This window comes from Camelus dromedarius, chromosome 24, assembly GCF_036321535.1.
Source record: "Camelus dromedarius isolate mCamDro1 chromosome 24, mCamDro1.pat, whole genome shotgun sequence".
Lineage (NCBI taxonomy): Eukaryota > Metazoa > Chordata > Mammalia > Artiodactyla > Camelidae > Camelus > Camelus dromedarius.
In genome coordinates this window covers 26,616,403-26,642,563 of record NC_087459.1, presented here as the reverse complement: position 1 = coordinate 26,642,563, position 26,161 = coordinate 26,616,403, and the positions used below count along the sequence as shown (strand labels likewise).

Below are 26,161 nucleotides of genomic sequence, written 5' to 3'. Positions count from 1 at the left end.
TGCTGTGGGACTTCCCCACATGGAACAAAGGAGGGGCCATGATTCACAGGCACAGGTTTGAGAGTTGGTTGAGGTTGGCTTTAGTCCTAGTGCCACCTCGTGCAGGGGACGGGGTCAACAACTGGTGCTTAGGGCCTGCAGGATCTCCCCAAAACTCCGGTCCCTGCACCACCCTTCTCCACCGGGTGGCAGCATCGGGTGCCCAGACCCTGGGTTTCGGTTCCTGCTGAACCTCCCGTCTGCACTTCCACCCTCTCCTAGCTGGGCCTGTGAAGTCTGGGCCACCCGGAACTGGGGCTGAAAGAGAAACCCCATCCCAGCAGATAGGGGCCCCAGAGCTGGGGAACCAGGTTCTGAGATGCCAGACTGATGGGTGTTGGGGACTCTTGGGGGCTTCCCTGGGGTGCCTAGCAGGTGGGGTGCCACTAAGAGTTCGGTGGCCTTAGGCAAGTTACGTAGTGACCAGTAACAGGGGGTGCTGAAGGACACTTGGTGTGGGGGCACTCGTCTCTAACAGGGAGGTAACCGGCGCCCAAGCAGCAGGTAGTCAGAGCGGGGCCGCACTCACCCTGCCCCTGCGCTCACCCTGCCCCGTGCCTGCCCGAGGCCTGGCTCCATGCCTCCGTGAGCCTCATCTGGAAAATGGGGATGAGGAGGCTCCCAGGACTGGAGGAATCGTGATTGTCCCTTCTGTCCTTCAGCCTGGTCCCTGTCCCACTTCCTCTGATGCCAGAGGCTGCCCCTCCTGCGTCCATCTGCCTCTGTCTCTGGCCCTTTGTCATGTCTGGCCCAGCGTGCATCTGCCACTGTCTCTGCCTGTCCACCCAGGTGTCGTGTTCTGTGTGTGTCTGTATTTCTCATTCTCTTCCTGCACATATATCTTTTTCTCCCTGTGTGTGTGTCTTTCTGGTTTTCTTCCTTTGTGTTTTCAGTGTGGATGTGTATTTATGTGTCTGTGTGTTTTTAGTGTGCATCTCTCTGGGCCTTCCTACTCTTTCGCTGCCTGTGTGTGTCTATGGGAGCCCCCACATTTCATTCTTTTTCTCCCTGTCCCTCTGTGTGTGTTCCTCTCCATGAGACGTGTGTGTGTGTGTGTATTTACTGTGTGTTTTGTGTGTGTGTCCACATCCTTCTGTTCTCTCTGTGCCTGTCTGTCTCAGTCTCTCTCTCTCTCTCTCTCTCTCTCTGCCGCCGTCTGTTAAGCGCAGGGCCTGTCCGGCAGAGCAGCGGATGTGAGGGATGATTCAGTGGCTGACAGGAAGCCCTCCGCCTTGCCTGCTGCCCGCCAGTATCTGTGGCGTTGGCATCGGCTCGGGCAGGTGTGTGGGCTCAGGATGAGGTGGCCGCAGTGAGGAGTCCCCCGCTCTCAGGTAAGCCTTTCCCAGGGGTTCCTGGAGACTGGCCCCAAGGCAGGGGTCTTGAGGCTGTTCCCCTGACACCCCATGGGGGTGGGAGTGGCCCTGCTGGCCCAGCAGGAACACTTGGCTGCCCGCTGGGTGGGCTGAGAAGAAGCCTGGATGCCTGGAACCCTCTCCCTGGGTCCCAGTCCTGTCCTGGTGCCCCTGGTTAGGGAACCTTCACCCAGACCCTGTGGCACTAGAAGGGCAGCTGTTTCTGGGGCTCCAGCCTCCCCAGGCCAGCCTGTACAGCCCTGGGAAGCCCTTGGGGCACTCCCATCACTTCCAAGGACTGGTGAGGGGCCTGGACAGCGGCTCCGCAGGCCCCGGCCCATGAACCATGGTTTCTTTGTCTGTAAAATGGGACCGTAACATCCCTGCCACAGGGTTACAGGAGATGGGTGAGACACTACAGACAAACAGGACTGGGTCCTACCCCAGGCCAGGGGGAAGCAGCTGTCCCAGCCGCCCCCACCCAGCCCCTGCCCGGCCGCCTGCTCTCTGCTGGGGGAGTCAGAGAAATGGTAGGCCCTGGGGTGCTCCTGGTGCCCCGCTCTGGCAACAGGTGGCCCCGGCCTTTACCACCCATCACCTCTGCTCCGGAACAAGGGCTGCCCAGGCCCCTACACCAGCCACCTGAGCGTTAAGAACCTCCTCTAGAGGCCTCTGGGTCAGCCTCATCTGAACGCCAAGGTTATTTGGGAAAATGGAGCAGAGCCCAGCGGGTGGAGCCTTCCCAGGGCCCTGACCAGAATCTTTGGCTTCACCCCTCGCCCCATAGCCTGACCTTCAGGCCTGGTGGGTCTCAGTTTCCCCACCCACTGCATGAGGAGGGCTGGGAGCCTGGGCAGGACGGTCTCCAAGGCCTTCTGGGGTGAGAGGCTGGGGGCTGAGGCGCCCTCAGCCCGGCCGAGACGAGAGCTTGTCCGCCATTGGCTTGTTGCCAACCTTGTTCATCTGAAAACGGCCCACTTCCCTTTCTGCTATTTTGGCCTGCAGGCCACGGGCTGTGGCGGCCTCCCCTCCCCTCCCCCAGCCCTGCCTGGCCCCTGGGGGCCCTCCTGGGGCTGCCGGCCTGCCTCTGCTGTGGCCCAGCTCCTCTCCCCCACCCCCACCTGCCCCGCCTGCTGTCAGACCTGGGTGGGAAAGCGAGGAGAGAGGGTAGGTGCATTCAGTCTAGGGGGCAGCCACTGCGTTTTCCTCAAATGGGTTTCTCTTTTTAAAAATATTGTGTGATTCTTGAAAACGCAATGTAAGAAAGTGTTTACAGAAGAAAGAAATGTAGGCCTTGGAGTCAGTCTGCCCCACTTGTGGCTCCTGGCTCTGTGACTGGCCGCTGTGTGACCTTGGGCAGAGTGCTCACCTCTCTGAGGCTCCCTCTCATCCCTTGGAAGAAAGGAGCTGGTGTCTCCAAGGTGACGCTATGCGTATCTGTGACAACAAAGGAACTAGGGCAATGGCCACACTGTCCTTCAAATCCTAGCCCCACCCTGGGCCCGAGCACGACACCCCACATGGGGCAATGGAGGGGGGCTCAGGCTTGCGTGTCTGGGGGACCAGGCCGGGAGGGCTTCAGGTAAGGTTGCCCCACACTGTTCGCTGCAGGCCGTCCAGGCAGCTCTGGCCCTGACAGGCTACAGCTGCCCCTTCCCATTCCACAGGGACTGTGACGATGGCAAGTCACGGTGGTCACAGCCACGCTCGCCCCACTAGCCTGCACTGGCAGCTTACAGGCGTCACCTCAGTGCCGGGCCTCACATGAGGGTCGAGTGTCATTATTTAACAGGGGTAACCGAAGGCTGGGGATGCTGGGGTTGAACAGCTGGGGCAGACTTTGTGTTCTCATGCTCCCCTCTCTTCTCTCACCCAGTGCCAAATTGGTGGAGATGGACCAGGGCTGGGGGCACCTCATCCTGGAACAGCAGGGCCTGGGGAGCAAGAGGGCTCTCTGATGCTCAGGGTAGGGAGGGCAGCCCAGGTCCTGCGGCCTTGACTGCCAAGACAAGAGTGTGGACTTGCTCTTGGGGTCTTAAGTAGACCCTGGGGGTGGCCAGAGCTGGACCCTCATCCTGGCTTTTTTTGAGAGCATGCGTGCAACCCTCCTGTGTCTGTACCAGAATCTCCTCTGGGGGCAGAAGGAGTCTCTGTCTTGACCAACGGACAAAGGTGTCAAGGGTGGGAGCGTGTAGGAACTATCCAAACCAGCCAGCGGGAAGTAAGGCCCTCCGCAGGTTTCTTTCCTGGAAGCCCTGACCAGGCTGGACATGTTTGCCTCTCCAACAACTCTTTGAGGAAGGCACTGGGTTGATCCCCATTTTATAGATGAGAAAACTGAAACCAAAAGACTCTGAGGCACAGGCAGGCATGCCCCCTCCAAGACCAGGTGCTCCCAGCCTCTCACAGTCTGAGATGGACTTGGGCCACGGCCAGAGCCCCGGGAGGGAGCCGGCTCCGGGGCAGCCACACAGCGTAGAGCAAGGCTGGGGAGGGACGAGGGTGAGCAGGCTTGGAGGGAAGTGCCCAGGGTCTGAGGGGAGGGAGAGCAGAGATCCCCTGGACAACATCCTGGGGTGACTGGGTCATCCTTTGTCCTCGTGTGGTGGCCGCCTGGTCATGAGGTCTGCGAATTCTCATGTTCCTGCTGATTCACTTGGTGTTTGGGGAAAGGAGAGGTGATTTCTCAGTGAGGGGCCCCTGACCAAGGCTCAGCCCTGCACAGGGATTCCTTGTCATCTTTGCCACAGGGATTCAGGAAGCTCGGAGTAGTGAGGGGACAGCCGGATGCGGTGCAGGTCTTGGGGGCAACCAAAATAGGTGTACAAAGCTCAGTTCTCCTCAAGCCTCGCCTTCCCAGTTGTGAAGTGGGGAGCAGCCCTCCCTCCTCCCAGGCGGCCGAGGCGGGAGGAACAGGTGTGCACGGAGTGGACACTCCGTAGTGTGGGCTCCACGTGCCCACCCCAGGGCCCGGCTCCCTCAGGACCCCCTGCTGCCCTCAGCTCTGTCCCTGGGCGTTGTGAGGGGGCTGAATCTCCTTATAGCTGCAGCGGTTCTCCCTGGAAGGTCCCTCCAGGGGGCCTTGCGTTCACCAGGCCGTCGTGTGCTACCTGGGTCTTCATCGAGGCCTGGCGATCACAGCTTGGCCCCGAGGCTGGGACCAGCCGCTGACCAAGAAGCAGCTTCTTGGCCTGACTACCCAGCACATCCCATCCCCAGACGCCAAGGTCCCTCTGCCCAGGCGCCCTTCTCCCCCTCATGCTCTCAGGCCCATATCTTCTGAGAAGCTTTCCTGACCTCCCTCCTCCCGGCGCCCAGGACAGGAGGAATCCGGGCAGATGGGGGTTTTAGGAGTGGAAATCCCACCTCCAGCTTCCCCGGGAGGCCATGGGCGGGTGGGTGGCAGCTGCTGGGGCTCCCGTGCAGACGAGGCCATGGACTCTGAGCTTGGGGAGCAAAGTCGGGTTTGCAGGAGGCAACAGGATGCAGTGGGCAAGCCAGTGTTAGGGTCTGGAGGCCGAAGTTCCAATCCTGTCTCTCCCCTTAGCAGCTATGGGATCTCCAACTTCCGTGTCTCTGTGGGGGAAGTAGCCCGAGCCTCTCCCTCAAATGGCAGTTGGGTGGACTAAGCGAAGGCGGGGTGGGAGTGTGTACGACCGCGTGGCCCCATCTGACAGGTCTCCATAACCCTCCAGCACTTCCCCAGTGTTGACGATGGCCCCGGGGTGTTGGGGGTGTGGGTCGGGGGTCAGATGGGAGAACGGGGCTGGTTCTCTCGCAGCCCAGTCCTGGAGGGAGGGACTGGGCTCAGCTGAGGGGCTGTCAGGGGACAGTGGGGGTCAGAAACCTGGGGTTCCTGGAGGGGGCGACCCTGCAGCCCCCCACTCCGGCTCACGGTGCCCCCACGTTGCAGCCCCGCAGGAGGAGTGGCCAGGAGCGGACATGGGCACGGAGACGGAGCTGCTGTGGCCGGGGGCGGCCCTGCTGCTGCTGCTGGGGCTGGCGGCCGGCCTGTGCGCGCGCTGCTCCCGCCCAGGTAAAGGCTGGGGGTCATGGGCGCCAGGGAGGAGAGGTCGGGGTACCCAGAGACCCTCTCAGGCCCAGACCTGGCTGCAGTCGGAAGGGGCAGTCAGATACGCCTCAAGAGGCAGAAGTGAAACCCCGGGAGGCCAGCCCCTGAACCGGCTCTGAAGACAGCGGGGCCAGGTCACCAGCGTGAGTCCGGGGCAGACAGATTGCACTGGACAAGGGAGGGGAGGCTGAGCTGCCTGTGGCGTCCGCCTTGTCTCTTAAATGACTGGTGAGCAAATCCCGCCAGTGTCAGGTGGCCCCCCGTGATTGGCAGCTTGGCTCCCATATCCGGTCTGAGGCCTGCACAGGGCACAGGGGAGACAAGATGGGGGAGGCCTCGGATCTCAGTTCCCACTCCAGCCCCCGGATGCTTGCTAATCTGGTCCTGTTCTTGCAGGTGCAAAGAAGTCCGAGAAAATCTATGAGCAGAGGAGCCTGTGAGTGTCTCAGTGTCCCCAGGTGGCTGACTTTGTGTGCCCTGGGCATGGGCATCCCCTTGGGCCTCCCCACCCCCATCCCTCACCCTTCACTCAGACCTCCTCCATGCCTGGCTCTAGTGGTCCTAAGTGGTTAGGGGAGAGAGAGGGGGCGCCCAGAGGGTGCCCAGACCCTGCCCTATCCTGGCCAGGGAGGGTTTTAGGAAGAGGGGATACCACACTCCAGCTAGCCCGGGAGCATCTCCAGAAACCCCCGCTGTGACCCCAGCCCAGGGGAGCCTGCGGTGCCAGGGCTGGGGGTTGACGGAGGAATCCTGCCCTCCTGGTACAGTGGGATTTGGGGGAGCAGGGGATAGAGACTGGGTACTGTGTCCAAATCTCCCCTGGAAAATGCTAAAGGAACTCAGAGGACAATGTATGGTGTGTTCCCTAGGGGATCAGAGAAGGCCTGACTGAAGGATTTTAAGAGAAAAAGAAGGCAGAAGGGGACATTCTAGAGGGAGAGGGCAGAGCGTGGGCAGTCACTGACTTAGGGCCAGGGTCGACACTGTCTTGGGGATGAAGGGGCAGGTGTGAGCATGTCTTGCAAGAGATGAGCTGACTGTGGAGGAAGGAGGGCCTTGGCTGTGGGGTGAGGCCTTGTCCTTTGTCCTAAGAGGCCAAGAGGAGCCACAGAAGAGCTGGAAGCAAGGAGGTGGGGTGGAGATGAAACGGGGTCACTGACCCCAGGCAGAGTGGCAGGACCCAGGCAGGATGGGGTTCCAGGCTCCTTGGGGACAGGCTGGCCGCTCTGTGAGCCCGGGGAGGGTCATGGTGCTGGGCACTGCAGATCAGGGGGCTGACCCAGGAACACCCACCAGGCAGGAGGGCAGTGGCCAGTGGTGTGTCCTACAGTGAGTGGCAGAGGCTCTGAGACCTGTGTGCTCACGTGTGCACAGGCCTGCACACCCACTCACATCCACAGTCTCCTCATGCACTTGCTCATGCGTGCACTTCTCACACTTGCTTGCACGCCTGGGCAGGCACTCACATACAACTTGAACACACACCCTTTCTCATTTCCTTTTGCAACTGAAAAACCACAATGATATTTTAAAGCAGAATTTTCCCATCCATGCCCACCCTTGGGGCCAGGGCTGGACCTTCCCAGGCTTTGAGGGTCACTTGGTTCTCTGGATCATCAGCCCACAACCTCCACTAGGGGTGAGCTGGGCTCCCCTGGTGGCCCCCACACCCCTGCCCCAAGGCAAGTTCCTCAATACCTCCCCTCTCCCCTCCTCCCTCAGTTCCTGCCCACTCCAGGCCCCTGATTAATCTTAGAACTGTAGATGGTCAGAGCCACAAGTTAAAACTCGTCAGTCACGTGGGAGGTGGGAAAACTGGGCCTGGATAGGGGGAAGCGGGAGGGGAGACTTGAATTCTCCCCGCCTCAGTTGTGTTCAGTCCTACCAGCCTACATGAAGCAACTGCTGTGTGTGCCAGGCCCACCTCCTGCATCACTTCCCCTGGGAAACCATGCTTGGCTCTCTTCTGTGGATTTAAGGCATCCTTCCTGAATCAGGTCACCCTGACCCCCAGCCCTCCAGGAGCTCCTAGCAGGCTGGGCCAGGTCCCCACTCTGATCCAGGGGAGGAGCCCAAATTGCCTTAATGATTAGCTAATCTGCTCCACTATTTTAGTGGTGGCTTCCATTCTCAAGGGCACTTCATGGTCCAAAATGGCAGCTAGAGCTCCTGCCCTCATCTCTGCATTCCAGGCAGTAGTAAGAGCAAATGAGAAGGACAAAAAGGGTGCACCCCAGTTGGCAGTGTCTCCTTTAAGGAGCTTTTCTGAAAGTCCCAACACCCTTGGTTTGCATTTCATTAATCAGGGCTTAAATATGTGGTCACACTTAGGTGCAAGGGAGGCTGGGATATATAGCCCTTTGTTTTTAATTGAGGCAATACTGGTTTATAACACTGCATGTTTCATGTGCTCAACATCATATTTCTACTTCTGTATACCCCACAGTTTGCTCACCATCAAAACTAGTTTCTATCTGTCACCACTACAGTTGATCCCTTTTACCCATTTTTCCCTCCCCTCCCCCACCCCCTCTAGTAACCACTACCCTGTTCTCTGTGTCTATGTGTTTGTTTTGGTTTGGTTTGTTCATTTATTTTTGTTTTTTTTTTAATATATTCCACATATGAGTGAAGTCATATGGATTTTTTCTTTCTCCATCCAACTTATTTCACTTAGCATAATACCCTCAAGTTCCATCTATGTTGTCGCAAATGGCAAGATTTCATCTTTTCATAGCTGAGTAGTATTCTGTTGTGTATATATATGACATCGTCTTTATCCATTCATCTGTTTTTTTTTTTAATTTTCCAAACAATTTTATTGAAATGTACCAAGAGTACTTTTTTAATCCATTCATCTTTGATGGACACTTAGGTTGCTTCGCTATCTTGGCTATTGTAACTAATGCTGCAATGAACATAGGGGTGCAGATACCTTTTCAAATTAGTTATTTCATATTCTTTAGATAAAAACTCAGAAGTAGGATAGCTGGGTCATACGGCAGCTCTTAGTTTTTTGAGGACTCTCTATACTATTCCACAGTGGCTGCGCCAATTTACATTCCCACCAACAGTGCACGAGAGTTCCCTTTTCTCCACATCCTCACCAACACGTGCTATTTCGTGCCTTGTTGGTAACAGCCATTCTAACAGGCGTGAAATGATATTTCATGGTGGTTTTGATTTGCATTTCTCTAATAATTAGTAATGTTGAGCATCTTTTCATGTGCCTGTTTGGCCATCTGTGTCTTCTTTGGAAAAATATCTGTCTATTCAGCTCCTCTGCCCATTTTTTAATCAGGTTGTTGAGTTGAATGACTTATTTATATATTTTGAATATTAACCCCTTATCAGATATATCATTTTCAAATACCTTTTCTAATTAGGTTGTCTTTTTGTTTTGTCAGTGATTTCCTTTGCTGTGCAGAAGGTTTTTAGTTTGATGTAGTCCCATTTATTGGAAAATATAGTCTTTTAGATGGGCATGTGGCTGTGTAAATAAAAATCAGGGTTCTGTTTCAAAGGAAGAAAGGAACTCTGGGTGACGGTTAGGTACCTAGCTGTGTCTGCTAAGCTTTGAATTTGCTCACCACATCTCAAGAGGGCCGTGCTCTCTTGGGAATGTTAAACGCTCCTGGGTGGTAGGTCGTGGGGGCAGCCTCTTTGTCGCTCCTGATTGAAGTCACTGCCCTAGTCCTGTCCACAGATCCTCCTGACCATCTCTAGGGTCCTGGGGAAGCTGGGTGAGGGCATGGGTCTGGCTGGCAGCTGGCTCCAGCCCAGGGCCATGTGAGAAGGGTGGGCACCGATGGGCAGGGCAGGGAAGCAGTCTAGAAAAGGGGGCATTGGGAAGCCCTGGATCTGGCCCTGGAGGGCCAGCAGCCACTCCTCACTCTCGCCCTGGTCTGTCCCTGGTCCCTGTCTGTCCATTTCTCCTGTCTCTCTGTCCCTGATGCTGTGGGAGGCCAGGCCCTGGCTCAGCACAGCTTCTTGTGTTTCCAGGCAAGAGAATCAGCAAAGCTTTGCAGTGGCCCGGACCTACACCTGTGAGTCCCCGGACAGAAGGGTCCAGGGCCGCGCTTGGGATTGAGGGTGTTCCGTCCCTGTTGTTCTGAGGCTGGGGGCCAGGCCCAAGCTTGTGGGATGCTGGGGTGAGGGGACTGTGCTGGCCAGCAGACCTGGGGCCCAGCCAACATCCCCTCGTCCTTTGCAGTGGTCAGGGAGGCCTGGCCAGGGACCCCGGTGGGCACATCCTCTGGTGCGGAGTCAGCAAGGTAGGAATGAGCCTCCTATCCCAGGCCCAGAGGGGTCCCAGCCCCCCGGACGTGATGAGAAGGGCCCTGGGGGTCCCCACCTTGCTGAGCCCAGGCCGAGACCTTGTTCCTTCCTTGGATCTCAGAGCCCCAGTTCTGATTCTGAGGGCCCCACGGGGGTGCTGTGGGGCTGTGGCCTCCAGACTCCCAGAAAGCCTGGGGTGTCTCCCCCACAGCCCATCCTCAGCCCCTCCCCCCCCCCACCCCGTGCAGGAAGGACAAGCTGCTGCGGTTCTCCCCCAGCCTCGAGGGTGAGTGACACAGGGCTGGGGCGGGGGGAAGTGGGACAGAGACAGGTGAAACCTGGCGGGAGGTGAGGTGCAAGGGAGGCCTCCCCAAAGGAGAGACACGTGAGCTGGGCTGGGAGGCCTGATGGGGCTGGCCTAGATGGGGAGGGGACGGAGAGCAGGTGAAAAGGTGTGAAGACTGGAAACACCTGGCTTCCTTGGTTGGCTGAGCTGGGAAGGGGTGGGGGCTGGGGAGCTGGCAATGAGCCAATGGGCCTGGCCTTTCTTTCAGATCCTTCTTCCCCCAGGTACCAGAACTTCAGCAAAGGTATGTGGGCTCCGTGGAAGAGGGGGCCACGGTGGGGGCCCACAGCCCCAGCTCAGGCCTAATTCTCACCTCCTCCTTCTGCAGGAAGCAGACACAGATCAGATGCAGTCTACATGTGAGCGGCCTTCTCCGGGCCCTGGCCACCTCCTCCCTGTCCTCGCCCGCCCCTGCCCTCAGCTTCCTTATGTGAGAATGGCTTCCTGCCCTGGAACCCGCTGGCCCAGGCAGGCTCTCTGTCACACTGTTTCCCCTCAGATGACCATGACTTTGTGGGGACAGGGACGCAGCCCTGCTCTGGGAGGGGCTGTCTTGTCCTGGTTCACCCAGTCAGAAAAGTTTCATGAAACCCCACAGAGGAAGGGCCTCCAGGATGCCGCTTCCTCTCACGGCTGGGCAAACTTAGCCCCAGGGCAGGAGGTGACTTGGCTAAGGTCACATGGTGAGGTGGCTAGAGCCAGGCTGCCACTCCCTCAGCCCAGGGTGGCTCAGGGGCCCAGGGAAGCAGGATGGGGGGATTGGGGGAGACCCTGGCCGAGCCCCCACGGGCTCTTGGGGACCTATGGCTGGAGCAGCCTTGGCCTCCCTGCCTCCTCATGAAGGCCCACCCCAACCATGGGCCTGCCCAGCACTTGGAGCTGTGTCTGTGTTTTCTTGCCAGAGACCCCATCACCATGGACTACTACAACTGGGGGCAGCTCCAGAAGCCCCTGGAAGGTGAGGCAGAGGACAAGGATGGGGAGAGGGAGGAGCTTAGCTTCAGAAGCCATATCCCTGGGTCCAGAAGTTGTTAGGAGGAGGTGGAGGAGGCCGGGCCTGGGTCTGGATCGATGGAGGAGTAGGGGAGCTGAGGAGGCTGGCACTGCAGGCAGCAGCCCAGGTGCAGAGGAGGGAAGGGATGTGCCAGGGGTGGGGGCACCAGAGGGGGAGCTGAGGCCAGGGGGCAGGCTGGGCTGCTTGTCAGCCAGGCCCCGCTCAAGGCTGGACACGGGTGGGATCTCGGAGGAATGCCCTGCACGGTCCAGCCTTGCTGCTGACCCTGAGCCCTGTAGGCTCTGAGGATACTGGAATCTTTAACACCTTTGCTTTCCAGAAAGAGAAACTGAGAACCGAGGGTAGGCAGTGCCTGCTGAGGACACAGGCCTGGGCTCTGGCCTCGGCCGGACTAGGGTGGGAAGGGGGTCCTCCTCTCCCGCTTGCCACTTCTAAATCGGGGAGGGGCCCTCACTGCTCAGAACCTCTTTGACACAGATGGCTGCTGGGTGGGGAGGTGTTTACGGTTCAGTTCCCCCCTTGTGGCGATGTCGGGGTACCAGGCTCTGATACGCCACAACTAGCCGAGGCCTCTGGGCAAGGATCCTCTCTCAGCCTGCCCTCCTGCCTGAAGGGTCCTGTCTCCAGATGACCTTAAGCCTGGTTCCTGTCTCTCTTTGGCCCTGGCAGCTCTCCCTGCCCCTCTTTGGCCAATAGAAACGGGCCTCCCTCCTCCAGTTATCCATCTTGGGCCTGATTACAGCCCTGTCCCCAGTCTCCTTCACCCAGTGCTTTGGGGGGTGACCTTGGAAGACCGAGGAGGGGACCAAGGTGAAGGCTGCTGGAGCCAGGCCAGCGCCCATGAAGAAGTTTGTTCAGGAGAATGTTTGAGGCCCTGGGGACCCAGAGGGCTGGGGCCTTGGCAGGACAGAGGGAGGAAGGAAGTGCCAGGCCTGTGGGGCAGGGCCCACCAGCATCCCATGCCCTTTCCCCTCTCTCTGCAGATGACGATGACACCAACTCCTATGAGAACGTGCTCATCTGTAAGCAAAATAAAACCGAATCAGGTGAGGCTGCTCGCGCTGGAGCTGGGCAGGGAGGCAGGCCTCCTCCACAAGCCCCACCTGCACACTTCACCAATCTCAGACCTTGTGTCCCAAGAGGAGGCTCCATCAGCCCCGGGTTCAGCGGGAAGACACTCGGGAGATCCCCCTCCACCTCGGCCAGCATGAGGACGCAGGCTGACCCTCTGGAGGGGAGGCCATGGCACCTCACTGGCCTGAGGACCGGCCCTGGTGGCTGCCCCTCGGCCAGCCCCTCTCCTGGTGTTCTCCCTGCAGAGGACGAGGGGTCTGAGGACTATCAGAACTCAGCATCCATCCGGCAGTGGCGAGAGTCCAAGAGAGTCGTGGGTATGTGGCCAGAGTCCAGGTGCTCCGGAGTGGTCACCTTCAGGGCTCAAAGGGGCCTGGCGTGGGATGGACAGGCAGGAGGAGGGGGAGGAAGGGGAACTTCGGGATCTGGCGTGGGAGGGCAAGGCTGGGTGGGCTCCCCTGCAGTCATTCAGCTGATTCCATCAATGACTACAGAGGCTCAAACTGCGCTGCCTTCCAGCAGCACCGGGGCCTCCCAGCCGGCTGCCTGCCCAGCTGCGCGGTTGGAGTTGCACTCGCCCTGCTTCCAGAGCCAGACAAATCTCTGGCAAATCCCAGAGAGTGGGACAGGACACATCGTCCATTGTAGCCTTTCTTGCGGGCTGCTTTGTGGTGTCCGGGGAAACAGGGGTGGATGTGTGTCCGTGTGAGCCACCTGACCGTCTGCCCACTGATCTGCAGAGCCAGTCCTGAGGGAAGCACCTCCCTCCCTGGCAGGAAGCCCGGATGAGGACAGTGGGGAGCCTGATTATGTGAATGGAGATGTGGCAGCCACAAAAGCCTAAGGAAGATCTGGAGGAAGGTATGGTTCAGGGCGGTGGGCCACATTTCAAGGGAAAAGCTGGGGCTGGAGGAGCCTTGGTGGGGCAGCACACCTGGGTGCTGAAAAGGGGTGGTTCCGTGGGGTTCCCGAGCAGCCCCCACTCCTGCGGCTGGTGTGGTGAGGTGACAGATACACGGCAGGCACAGAGTCTCAGGCCGAGTGGGTGTCAGGCAGGGCAGGCTGGTAGGTCGTGGATGGGGTGAAGGGGTGTTTCTGCAACCTTAGGCAAGCGAACTAACCTCCTGGGACCTATTTTCTCGCTTGCAATATGGAGCTAGTGGGACCTGCATCTTAGATGAGACCCTGCACAGGAAGTATGACCCAGGAAGGCTCGCCTGTGCTGGACTCAGGGGTGTGTGCAGGACTGGGAGGTGACGGTGCCAAGAGCTCACATATACCATCTCTTAGTGCCCCAAAGGCTCAGAGCGGAGACAAGCCACCTGCCCGAGGCCACACTTTAGAGTGAGCACTCAGACATTGGAGCCCAGGCCCTGCCACCCTGGAAGGCTGCCCAAAGTCCCGATCTGGGGGGCACAGCAATCCTCTCAGTGGGTGGCAGGCCTGGGCCGTTCGAGAACCAGCAACAGGATCAGCTGCAGAAGTTTAAGCCCAACGTGCAGAGCCCACCATTCATTGACTGACCCAGTAGTTAGCGGGCGCCTTCCAGAGGCAAGCCGGCCTCAGGTGCTGGGGACACAGTAATAAACAGAATGCACACAACTCCCTGTCCGCTTAGAACAGATGTTCTGGTGGGAGAGAGAAAACAGAACCAGCCGGAAGATAAGAGAACAGAAAAGGAATACGGCACATTAGGTGGTGGGAAGAGGCAGGGAGGAACGTGGGGTGGGCACGGTGCTGCAATTTAAGCAGGGCAGGGCAGCAGGGAGCCTTTCAGAGCTCCCCTCCCCACCCCTCGGGGGGAGGACACCCAGGCAGGGAGACCAACAAAGGCTGCCTGGCAGGAGTGTGGGTCTGACGACCCAGGGGGTGTGGGCGGAGTGATGGGGGGGCGGCAGGGGTCAGGGGAGGCGGCAGGAGGTGGGCAGGGCCAGCACCTGTGTTTTCTGAGACGGGGGATGTGTGCAGCACAGGGAGGTCGGGAGCAGAAGAGTGACCTGATGTTTCTAAAGGCTCACTGGCTGCCAAGCAGAGACACGGACACAGGGGGCGGAGTTGGGTCAGGGAGACCAGGCAAGAATCTAGGGAGGCGGTGGTGGAGGCAGATTTGGAGTGATCTGTGGCATCAGTGGGGTCCAACTCACATGCTGGGTGCTGGGGGCGAGTCAGAGGGGAGCTGAAGAGTCCTGCAAGTTTGTGCCTGAGTGATGAGAGGACGTCACTTTCTGCAACTGAGATCCAGGAGGCTGCAGGGGGCAGGTTTTGCGGGCAGGCCTGTTAAGTTGGAGATGCCCACGCAGGGGAGATGTGAAATGGGTGTCTAGAGAGCCGTGCCTGGGTTCAGGGAGAGGGCAGGGGCGGAGAGGTTGCACAGGTCTTTAAGACGAAAGAAATCTAAGTATCTTGTACGCTGACGAATGATAGGGAGGTTAAGTTTGGGGTCAGGCTACGGCCGGCTGGGATCACACCCCGGACCTCACACAGAGAAGGGTCTGAACTCCACAGGCTGGCGTCCACAGTGGCCCAACAAGACCAGAGCGGCCCAATCCCTGTGTTTTAGTCAGTTGAAGGGCTGCCAGGTAAGGCGGAGGGCAGAGTGGGGTTAGAACCTGATACCCTCAAGTCGGGTCCCTTCTGGGTTCGAGGGGAGAGGACGCATCTCGATGGTACTGGTCACAGGACACGTGCAAGTGAAGGCAGTGCAGAGGGTGTTCCTACACCCGACAGGTAGGAATAAGGACCGAGGAGCAGGCAGGGTTTTAAACGAAAAGCAGAAGCTCCTGGAATAAGAAACATGCTTAATTTTTAAGGCTGCTTGACAGGCAGGTTCTCTGCTCACTGGATGCTAACCATCACTGGGCATCCTCCGCTGACCTGAGCAACTGCTCCGGGGCTGAAGGGACAAAGCGTCAAGCCAGGTGACCCTTTCCCTCTTAAAACAAATGCTTTTCTTCTTCATTGAAGGAGCCAAGGAACCACTTACTGCCTCTCCAGGATCCCTTCTCCAGAGCTGCTCAGCTTCTAGACTCCATGTGGCTACTTCTGGGAGGGGCACCAACATGTTCAGGGGACCATCCATCTGGCCACGGGGCACCCAGCCCGGGGAAACAAGTTACATACAGACTGGCCCTCTGACCCGGCTCCTGCGGGCTGGGCAGAGCCCAGGGCCAAGGGTGGCTCCCACTGTGCTAGGGTGCCCAGGACTTCAGGCACTCGCATCCCCTTAACTATACTTAAAACATCGTACTACATGGGTGTTCTTTGTGTCCTTTTTCGCTTTGGATTTTGATCCCAAATTGCTTACTAATGTCAGTTGCTGGGATAATCTTTGTGATAAGCTTGTACAGTTAATTTATATAAGCGGAGCCGTATTTAATATTCTGCATTCCAGGGTAGAGGTTGTGTCTATCTATCTTGTCTCCTCTAAGCATTACAGGTACTTAACTTCAGCAAGCAGTGAGGCGGAGCCCTGGCGCTCCTTTCTTTGGGTCTCAGTTGACTGAATTAGAGATGAGGCCAAGCCGTCTTTGTGACCCTTCAGTGGGAGTGTCTGCTGTGGACAAGGCATGTCACAGTTCTAGGGGATGGGCAAGCAGAGTGGGGGTGACCTGGAGGGGCACCCCACAGTTGCCCTGAGGCCCTCAGCTGACTGGGCAGAAACATGACTATCTCATGGGAAGGGCGGGGGGGCCCAAGGGACCTTCTGAGTCAGAAAAGCCAGAGTCAGCGAAACAAAATGCCTCCTCCAACAGAAACATCTCAATAAACTGTTGTTCCAGTTTAAGAGCAGTGATTCTCCTGTGTCTGCTTTCCCTGCTTCGCACAGAACCTTCTATAGGAATGAAGGTTAGGCCTCTCGTTTCATAGAAGGGACCCTGAGGCCCAGAGAGAAGGCGGGGGACAGGAACTTGGTCCAGAGTCCAGGCCTTGTTCCAGATGCTGCACTGATTCTTTCCACGAGAAGTTAATGCTGCAAGTTAGGAAATCAGAAAAAACATCTAGAGCACAGTGGATGGCCCCTTCTCCCTTCACGCCCTGCAGTCCTGGCCTCACAGCAGGGAGAGGACGGCGCAGGCCTGAGCACAGGTACAGTGGGGCCGGGCGCGGCTCCAGCGGCAGGGGCCCTGCCCCTCCATCACCGGGTGTGAGAAGCTGGAGTCTCACTTGCACAGCAGGCACAACCATCCCTTCCCCTCACCCGGATCCCAAAAATAAGACCAAGGAGGTGTGCCAAAGTCTGTGAAATATCACCTTGCAGCCTTTGAGGACCTTAATTAACTTTCCCCACCTCTTAATCAAAACCCTAACCCAAAGGGCCTGTTACCCTGGAGCCTTTCCTGTGTCCGTTCAATAATGTGGTCCAGGCACACGTCTAACCCTGCCTGGGATTGGCTTCAGAACAATCTGGGAGTGGGGGAGGATGGGGAGTGCGAAAACAGAAGAAACAAGACCGGCTGCATGTGGGTAAAATTGTTACGATGGATGATGAGTATATGAAGGTCACGGTATCATTCTGTTTTATGCACAACTGGTATTTTTTATAATTTTTAAAACAATAATACCTTGACACCTCCCCCCCACCCAAAAAAGAAATTCTACAAATTAATACTACAAAGTTCACTGGGAAATTCTAAAGCGAGTACACACGGCTGCACAGAAAAGGCGCCCTGGTGGGTGTTTCCCCTAGCACGTGCTGCTACCACGCCACCCTCCTCAGTGATTCTTGCCAAGTCCTTACTGAAGGGCTCACAGCCCTGGTTTTTCTGAGAAATGGGTAAATTACAACCCTACCCCACCCTTGGAATTGTCTTCTAGGCTTCTAGGAAAACTGAGATTAGTTTCCAGTCTATTATCAAAATCAGCTTTCTACATAGGATGCTACAGAGACAGGAAGCTGGCTTTCCTTGCAGCCTGCCACTGCCACCCTACTGCCAATAAAATTGTTTGGTTTTATTAGTGAAACGCCAATACATGTACGGATTGGGTGCCTTGCCCTGGAGGTTCTCTGGGGCCTTTCCACGCTGTCGCCACATCATGAGCCCGAGGCTGAGTGCAAACGCTCGCGCAGCAGTGAAGGCCAGGAAGACGCATTCCGGGGCTGGTCCAAGGCAGCGCTCTTCCCAAATCAGAAAGCTGTGACTCCTGTCTGCCAGGGACCAGGCGTCTTGTAACCCAACCGACTGGTTCTCCGCTCTAACTGGCCACTGGGGCCATTGTCTTCTGACACAGCCTGGCCAGGAGCCCTGCCATCTGCAGCAGGGAGTTCACACCTTCTGCTATTTTCATATGAGTGTATCCAATTTCCTGGGGGGAAAAAAAAGTCAAATTTAAATCTGGTTAATAAGTGAGGGAGGAGTTTAATTTTAAAAATCTGAATTATGGTATGCTCAGAATTGATGCAGGGAACTCAAACTCCAGCTGGAAGATGAACTCTAAGAAGTTCAATTTATTTCCTAAAAGGATGCTGATGTTTCTTTGAAGGGTACTACTAAGAAAATGGAAAAGGGGGAAAAAAAAAAAAGGCAGACTGGGAGAAAACAGTTAAAAAACACGTATCTGATAGAGGACTTGCAATCAGAAACACAGAATCCTCAAAACCCAGTAACAAGAACACGAACAACCCAATTTAAAAATGGGGAGATCTGAGCAGACACTTCATCAAAGACACGGACAGCGAATGAGCACCTGAGAAAGTGCTCAACATCACTAGTTATTACGAAACATGAATTAGAGCCGTAAGGAGATACTACCACACAGCACACCTATTAGAATGGCTTAAAAAAGACCACCACGTGCTGACTAGGGGGTGGGTCGTCTGGAACATCCACACATTGCTGACAGAGAGGCAAATACTGCAGCCACTTTGGAAGACTTTGGCAGCTTCTTATAAAGTTAAACCTAGGCTGACCACTCAGCCAAGCAGTCTCACTCCTGGGAAGTTATGCAAGAGAAATGAAAGTTGGGCTTCACGGTCACAAGAATTCATGCACACAAATGTTTACAGTGGCTCTACTCAGTCACCAAAACCCGGAAACCCAGACGGCTCCCTACTGGTGAACAACAGGGGGATGTCCGCACAAGGGAACCGGACTCCGCGAGGAAAAGGACCCGCTGGCACAGACGTGGACAAATCTGAGACACATTACGCCATGTGAGAACCCAGACTCAAAAGGCTCTGTTCTGCTTGATTCCCTTTATATGACCTTCTGGAAAATTCTGTCCCCCAAACATAAAATGGACCAGTGGCCTCCAGGCGCTAGGGAGACGAGCTGACTACAAAGGGGCACGTCAACCTGGGGTATTACAGAGCTGCCCATACCTTGACTGTAGTGGTCTTCACACGACTGAATACTTTTGTCAACAGAATGCACCCAAGAGGCTGAATTTTACTCTATTTAAATTATACCTCAATTAATCTGACCTTAGAGATAAATACATAAATACTTCCCTCTGGAAGAGTCATCCTAAGGGAAACTAGGTCACTGCCTGGAAGGCCGGGCTTAGACAAGCCCCCAGCCCCCAGGACGACTGGCCATTTCCTGAGCATCTTCCAGGCGCCCAGCCTGGGAGTAAACCACAGAAAACCGCAGCGCAGCCACGTTCTTGAGAAGAGAGGCACTGATATATTCTCACTAACCTTAATAAACTCCAGTTTCAAGTATTCTGCCATTTGGAAGGTTTTACACACTCGAAAAATGTTGCCAATGATGTCTTCTGGAGAATAGCCAAGATGCCACAGGTGAGCGAGGATCTGCACAAAAGAAAATACAGAGGAGCCATGTAACTGTGAACAAGGATACTGGGGGGAAGTGAGGTTAAACCCACCCCACTCTCAGGCCTGTCAAACAACTTGGGGCGGACAGACCATCTGAGGTGGTGCAAGTGATTCTGAGAATCAGCCGAACACTGGCCTCGCCCTTTACATCCTGCGGGGTGACTGATCTTCCCCGCAGGCAGAGCCATAATGCTGCAAATGTTTTAAACCATACAGCAAGATGGTCAACTACCACATCCTGTAATGTCTTTATCCGAGGCTCTTAAAATGCGGTAGGTGCTCTGGAGTGTCTGCCATGCTTTCTCCCTAGCTGCCACTCACAACACACACCGCTGTACTATTAGCCCTGAACAAATCCAGACCAGGGCAGGGATGACCGCACTGGTCTCAGCCTCCTGCCTTCTCAACCGCAGGCCCAGTTCCAGGCCCCACCCAGCCCCACCCAGCCCCGACCACAGGGTCTGGAGTCAGCTGTTTTTGCATTGGTGAATTCAGGGGTCAGAGAAGCTGTGTGTCTAACTCGGGTGGCTGCCTTCGGGCCCATGCCTGGGTCTCTGCTTGGTCTCCCTGCCTTGCACTGCAGTTTCACAAGGGGTCTAGCCCTGCTCTAAACCCAGTCAACTTCTAGCTTAGTCTGGTGGCAGCAGAAGGGAAACTGGCCAGTGGCCTCAGATCACACCACTGTCATCCGTGTCGACTTGAGGGCCACCTGAACCCCAATGATGCCCACTGGAATCTGCTCCCAGGACCAGGCTCTGGGTCCTGGAATGCCCACTCCCAGGCTCTTCAGGAGGATGGAGGGGGACATCTCCCCTCAACAGAGAGAAAGATGGTTCCTCTAAAAGCAAGGAGCTGGGCTGGTCTTTACTCACGTCTTAGGTGGACAAATTCCTCTTGCAGAGAATATAACAACAGTAGAAAGGCACGACCGAGTTCCAGGTCCACCACTTTTAAAAAGTGTGATTCAGAGCAAGGAGTTCAGCCTCTCTGGGTCAGTTTTCTTACCCGATCCTAGCATCATTTAAGAATGAAGTGGGGCACGGCCCCAGGCACAGGGAGCACTCCTCTCCCTGCTGGCGAAGGGAGGGGTTCCTCCTGAATCAGGGAGGCGAGGGACCCACCTTGTAGGCCTCGTCGATATCGGCGCTCACGCAGTGCTGGATCATCTCCTTCACCAGCAAGGGGTGGGGCTCGTCACAGACCTGACCAAACCGAAAGAAAGGCCTGTCAGGGGCTGAGGGGCCATCCAGGGAGGAGCCCCAACAGACCCACGTCCAGGCAGCCTATGTAACTGAGGTCTCACTTGCTTTTTGCATTGAGTTCTCTGGAACCAGGTTTGGGGATGCCTCTCTCCCCCGAGAAAGTCATCACCAAATAGAAAGAGTTTGGGGGATGGTACAGCTCAGTGGTAAAGTGTGTGCTTAGCATGCACGAGGCCTGGGTTCAATCCCCGGTACCTCCTCTAAAACAACAAATAAATAAGCAAACCTAATTACCTCTCCCCTACCAAAAAAAAAAAAATTGAAAGAAAGAGTGTGGTGTCGACCTACTGCAGGGAGGAAAAGCCTCTGACGCTATCATGACAGATTTCTCAAACACAAGATGAATTAACAAGAGCCGATAAGGAATGTTCGCTACGGTGCAGCTGTAAAGCCAAGTCACCTGTCTTAGATGGATCACGTGCCCAGAACCACTAAACTGGGAGATCTTTGGGGTGAACCTCCCACCTGGAATAGGAACTGACTTGTCCTGGACGGGGGCCCAGCCTCATGTGAGCAGCCTGCTGGCTGGTGGTGCAGCTCTCCCTGAGCCCTGAGGCTTGCAAGTCCCTCCACTGGCCTGAGATTCAACAGAAGCCTTCTGATCCTCTCAAGAGCACCACGCCTGCCCTTGGTCGTCTTAGTTCGGTGCTCTGCTCCAGAATGAACGTGACCTTAACTAAGCAAGTTCCTCCTTCCTAAGTGTCCCTGAAAACACGTCCACCGCCAAGGTCTAAACAGGGGCTTTTAACACAGCTTCCTTACCTGCAAACTTGCTAAGAAAGAGCTACGGACTGAACATGGGAACAGCCCCACCTAATTTTTACCCCCAAATAAGGGGGAAATCAGTCTCCAAAACAGCATTTGAATGCTGAGTTGTTAGGATGTGGAGGCCAATTTTCAGAAGAACTCTCCTCCTAGGTCCTTTGTCAGTGTGGGAGGGTAAGAATCTTCATCTTTAGGGGTTGGCTTTGAAGAGCATCGCTACCCCGCTCCAGGTGTGGGGAGTGTGGTCAGGGAGGGGCAGGTGCGGCAGGAAAGCCTGCTGAGGGGAAGCACTGTGATCTCAGGCCCGTTTCCTTGGCTGCAAAGTGGTAAGAACATCTGTGTGCAGGGATGTTGTGAGGACCAAACAGGACACACGTGAAAACAGCCGGCACCAGGCCGGACTCATCCACCTCCCCACACTGTGCACGGCCGAGTCCCTCCTGCTCTCGGGAGTGGGGGGAGCAGAAGCAGACAAATGGGAGCAGGATGAGCTCCCCCGACACCCCTGGGAGTGAACCCCGCAGGGGTGATGTCTGACCCCTCCTTCCAGCACCGCCCACCCACTCCGCTGGCCCCGGCAGACAAGCACTGCCCTGCAGACCGTGAGGCCCACACCAGCTTTTGTACCTTGAACACGTTCTCACTGTTGATGAAGCCAAACCCCGAGAAAGTAGACTGCAGGTTGTTCAACGCCTGTCGAGGAATAGAGATTCGTCAAGGGTGACTTTCCACCTCTGCCCGCCCCATCTCTCTTCTTGGGCTCCGTGCTGAGCTCCCTTCTCGCGAGCCTGCTCTCCATGAGCCCGAGGCCCCGCCATGCGCTGGGTCAGTGCTCCCCTGTGCAGCAGTCACTCCCCTCTCCCCCACAAAACGAGGGGTGTGGCCAGCAGGGACACACGCACGCACCTGCCTCATGTCGCCCTGGGCGGTGAAGATGATGGCCTCCAGGCCGTCATCCGTGTACTGCACCTTCTCCTTCTCGATGACGTTCAGGAGCCTGGCAAGAACCTGGGCGTCGGTCAGCTTGGTGTAGCGGAGGACCGCGCACCGGGACTGAATGGGCTCTGAGAGACAGGAAGAGGGTCGGGCTCCCTCAGGAAAGGACGGCGTGACCCCATCGATCCTTTAGTCACTAGGAAGCAGCGCACCATCCACACAGCCCAGCCACACCGGCACCACTCCCCTTACCCAGCAGGCACTCAAGTGTGACTTGGGGATCAGGGCTAAATTTCAAAATATCAACCAATAGAGGCCTCAGCCAGCACTGCCTGGGACAACCTTGGCTGGCCAGTTTCCAGAAGCGGAAAAAATCCTCCAGGACAGAGGAGGCCCACAGGAGTCAGTGCCTGCCCAGGTGGGCTCCAGAATCACTGTGAATGCTGTACGCCTGGGCCCAGCTGAGCAGCTCACCACCCCGCCAGTCTGGGGGGAGGATGGGGCACCTGTGTGGCTTCCTTCAGGTTCCACGGGAGATACTGATGCAGGTGACAGATGAATGCAGAATTCTGGAAGCTGTCCGTGGCCTTCGGTTCAGACTATGACAGTAGCATCTCTCTGATCTCCAAGCCCAAGCTGGAACTCTCTCTGATACACTCTGTTCTGCTCCCCACTGGCCTTCCTCAAAATGTTCTGTTCCGTCACCTCTGCCTGCCCAGGCAAACCCTTCAACCATCCCCTGACGTCACAGTACAGTCCACCTCTGACCCTTGGACGTAAAGTCGTCTGCAAACCTCCCATTGCTACTCTCCTAACCCAGGCCTGGCACAATGTCTGCCTCCCCTGGAACAGTCGACCTGTGCTCTCCTGGCGGGCTCTTCCCACTCACGATGTCCTTTCCCCAGCTTCTTCCCACTTAAATCACAACCATTGCTGAAAGCTCCTCTCCAACCCCTGTCCTCATGGAGCCGACTCAGATCACCCCAGACTGACAGGACCTCCCCTCCTGTGCCCTCACACACACTTTCAAGGAACATGTTCCTGTTAGTTTATCTGCATTAAAGAAACCAGTCACATCCCCAGGTGCTGGGGATGCAGTGAATGAATATTATGACAAGGCCCGGCTCCTGAAGCTTAGGTTTAGCGGAATAGAAGGAGGCATCAACAGGGAAGTTACAACGTCACGGGACAGGGACATGGGAGAGGTTTGTAGGAACGGCTCTGGAGCCCAGCCAGAGGGTGATCAAACCAGGGGAGGTGAGCTTCTCAGTGGAGGTGAGTTCTGCGCTGGGTCTTTAGGGATGAAGTTGCCTGGCTGGAAAGGCAGAAGGAACAGCACATTCAAAGGCAAGAGTGATGAAAGGGCACAGGGAACTCAGGGACAGCGAGATGCTGCACGGCTGCAGGGCACAGGGCATACGGAGATGAGGCTGTGGTAACAGGACCCTGTGTGCTGGGCTGCTGGGGAGCAGCTGGGCAGGCAACGGGGGACCAGTGAAGGGTTACGTGGCGGACTGGCAGGGTGAGACGTGTGCTTAGAAGACCCTGGCAGCCAGCTGGTGACTCAGGTGCAGAAGCTACAGGGCTGCTGCACCAGTGAAGGGGAGAACTGGGAGACCAGACCCAGTGTGAGGAGGGAAGGGTGGGGGTTCGAGACACAGGGCAGGTAGGACGACCTGGGATCTGATTTTGGTGAGAGGTTGGCTGCAGTGGTGAGCAGGAAGAGGAGGACCTGAGACGGCTCAGGGCCTGCTAGCTGGGGGATGTCTCACTCCCTCCCCAGTGTGAGCTCCTGACGGGCAAGGACAGGGGCAGGGACAGGGACAGGGACAGGGCCTCGTACAGCTCTGCAGCCTCCAGGGTGCCCCGGGCACAGGAGACGCCATGCACAGAAAACGCGCTCAGTGTCTGAGGAAGGGATGAGACTTCTGAGAGCGGCTTTCCTAAGGGCCCATTTCAATTTACCTGAAATCAGGAAGATTCTCTTTAGAACCTTAATTACATATTTGGTTTATCAGCATAGATGAGAGAGACTGAGTAGATACTGAAGCTCTTAAGGAATATATAAACATATATATATAAACGGAATCACCATGCTGTACACCAGAAACTAATACAACATTGTAAATTGACTCTACTTCAATTAAAAAAAATTAATAGGAAGAAACTGGAGCTCTTATCTAAAAGTAATTAATATTCAAAGTACTCTAGAAGCTTCCTTTAGTACTTTTCTTTTTTGAGAGGTATCAAAAGCTGAAATCACAGACTGTAGATACATGTCAGAATAAGGCCGCCCTGGTCTTGCTCAAAGAAAGTACAGCTCTCCCTTAATGGGTGTAACTCCAGAAGCTAAAGCGAGGTTCAGTCACTGAGGATTTCAAAAATCAGCTCTGCAGCAATTTGATCATGAACCATTTCCTCTAAAGCTAAGCAATACATTTCTTCAGAGATTTTGTTTATATGTTTCTTCTAGTCCTTTAGAGATTAAAAATAATCAGAATGTTGTATATATCAGAAAAATTAATTTCATGAAAAGGGTGGGCCAGAGCTTTCTCCACCAACAACTGTAGTTTCAAATCACTAAACAAAAAGTCATCCATGCACAGCCCTATGCAAAACGCACTTGGGCGGGGGGGTGGGGTCCTCTAAGTATAACACGGCTCCTGCCTCACAGACCTGTCCTAGCACTGGTTAAGGAGACAAGTGACACACACAGCCGTAAATCAGGACCTTTTAGCACAGTTTCCTCCACCGCACTGTGGGTGTCTTGAACGTAGAGAATGTTTCTCATTAGACTGTCTGTTCCACACTAGCCCAGTGCCTGATACCTACTAAGAACAGAGTAAATGTTTATGGGATAGATTCTCAAATACACGTTGAGTATCCGGGGAAGGTACAAGGACAGGAGCCCGCCGAGGCTGGAAACCACGACTCTGTGGGGGCACCATGGCTGGTACCATGTTTGTCTGGCTGGAGGTGGGGGGAGCCAGATGGCTGAGCTCACACAGGCTGGGGGGTCAGCAGGCAGACATGTGGCAAGGACAGCAGGACAAAAGAGCTGTGAGAAATGTCAGAGAGAGAGAGAAGCTGGACTGTGCCCGCAGCCTGCACCAGAAAGGGAAGGATGTGAAACCAGCAGGAAGTTGAGACACTGAGGTCGGAGGGCTCACAGCAATGAGGAAGCAGAGAGACTGCTGGGATGGAGGGAGGGAGGGAGCTGGAAGGACCGACACCGGGTCAGGAAGAAGAATGTGTCAAGTTTCACAGGGGAGGTAACTCCTGGTAACCACTAAGCCCAGTGTGCAGACACAGTGTAGGCCAAGTGCTCAGGACACACAGAAAGTGCAAGAGCACGTCTGCAGAGGGGCCGTGACCGTGACACTGCGCATGGGAAACAAAACATCACGTGTGTCAGTGATGTAAGAGTCAGACCAACCTGAGATTCCAGTTCCAGCTCTTCCACTTGCTGTGTGACTTTGGGCAAACCACTAAACCTCTCTTTTTTAGAGCTCCACCTTTTCCCATCTCTAATGTGAAGCTAATAATACCTCCACATAGAACTATGTAAGATTAAATGAAGAAATAGGTTATACAGTGCTTGGCGCATGGCAGGTGATCAAAAAGCCCCTTCTCTCTGCTGCTAAAGAGCCAACAGGAGTGCCAAGTGGACCCCAAACCACATAGAGCTGATCTTTACCTATGATTTTATCTGAAGCATTACAAGCGAGAGCAAAGCGGGTTGTTTTGGAGTAGATTTCCATGGTTCTCCTCAAGGCTTGCTGGGCTCCGTCAGTCATGCTGAGAAGAAACACACAAGGGGAAGTTTACAGCTGGGACCCAAGGCCACTGGCCAAAAATCCCGCCCTACAGACCCTGGGAACCCTGCGCTCCTGACTGAGCATGCTCAGTCTCTCTCTGGGACCCCGTGTGGGTCTCACACAGTCACAGAGCAGAGGCGCTGCAAACAGGCTGCCTGGGGGTTCACCTCGAAGTTCCTTCATCTGCTCATGTGTGACCTTAGGCAAATTATCTGAGTCTCAATGTCATCACCTATTACAGCAATTAAATCAGATAACATGTAAAGTGCATAGCAAAGCGCCTGGAATAACGTAAACCCTTACCTGTAAATGCCAAGTAAAGTTAGCTGCTATTTCTGCTGTAAATAACCTTACAGTAAAATGGTCACAGTGCATCCCCACTATGGGACAGAATACTGCAATTAAAAACTACGTTCCCCAGAAAAACCT

General features: G+C 55.6%; 2 protein-coding genes across 2 annotated transcripts in view; one reads left to right on the top strand and one right to left on the bottom strand.

The window, feature by feature from the left end:
- Positions 1–368: 368 nt before the first annotated feature.
- Positions 369–15,962, top strand: LAT2 (linker for activation of T cells family member 2). The gene is made up of 13 exons (XM_031432746.2): positions 369–1,370; positions 5,305–5,427; positions 5,860–5,899; positions 9,466–9,509; positions 9,677–9,737; positions 9,990–10,027; positions 10,296–10,331; positions 10,416–10,446; positions 10,990–11,045; positions 12,086–12,148; positions 12,422–12,493; positions 12,917–13,037; positions 15,141–15,962. Exons 2-12 carry the CDS (start codon positions 5,334–5,336, stop codon positions 13,018–13,020), a joined length of 639 nt encoding a protein of 212 aa, XP_031288606.1. The 5' UTR covers positions 369–1,370; positions 5,305–5,333; the 3' UTR covers positions 13,021–13,037; positions 15,141–15,962.
- A 1,143-nt stretch (positions 15,963–17,105) lies between these two features.
- Positions 17,106–26,161, bottom strand: part of RFC2 (replication factor C subunit 2) — a 17,042-nt gene continuing 7,986 nt past the window's right edge. The window contains exons 6-11 of the mRNA XM_064478612.1: positions 25,612–25,712; positions 21,885–22,042; positions 21,606–21,671; positions 20,073–20,153; positions 18,814–18,927; positions 17,106–17,480 (exon numbers count right to left, since the gene is read on the bottom strand). Of these exons, the coding sequence (XP_064334682.1) occupies positions 17,370–17,480; positions 18,814–18,927; positions 20,073–20,153; positions 21,606–21,671; positions 21,885–22,042; positions 25,612–25,712 (631 nt within the window). The 3' untranslated portion in view covers positions 17,106–17,369. The remainder of the gene's footprint in view (positions 17,481–18,813; positions 18,928–20,072; positions 20,154–21,605; positions 21,672–21,884; positions 22,043–25,611; positions 25,713–26,161) is intronic.

What these genes read in the sequence shown, in the direction of transcription:
- LAT2 (XM_031432746.2), top strand. Translation starts at nt 5,334, where the DNA reads ATGGGCACGGAGACGGAGCTGCTGTGGCCGGGGGCGGCCCTGCTGCTG. An exon ending in AGTGGCCCGGACCTACACCT is followed by an intron (nt 9,510 to 9,676) that starts GTGAGTCCCCGG and finishes CGTCCTTTGCAG; the next exon opens with TGGTCAGGGAGGCCTGGCCA. An exon ending in AGATCAGATGCAGTCTACAT is followed by an intron (nt 10,447 to 10,989) that starts GTGAGCGGCCTT and finishes TTTTCTTGCCAG; the next exon opens with AGACCCCATCACCATGGACT.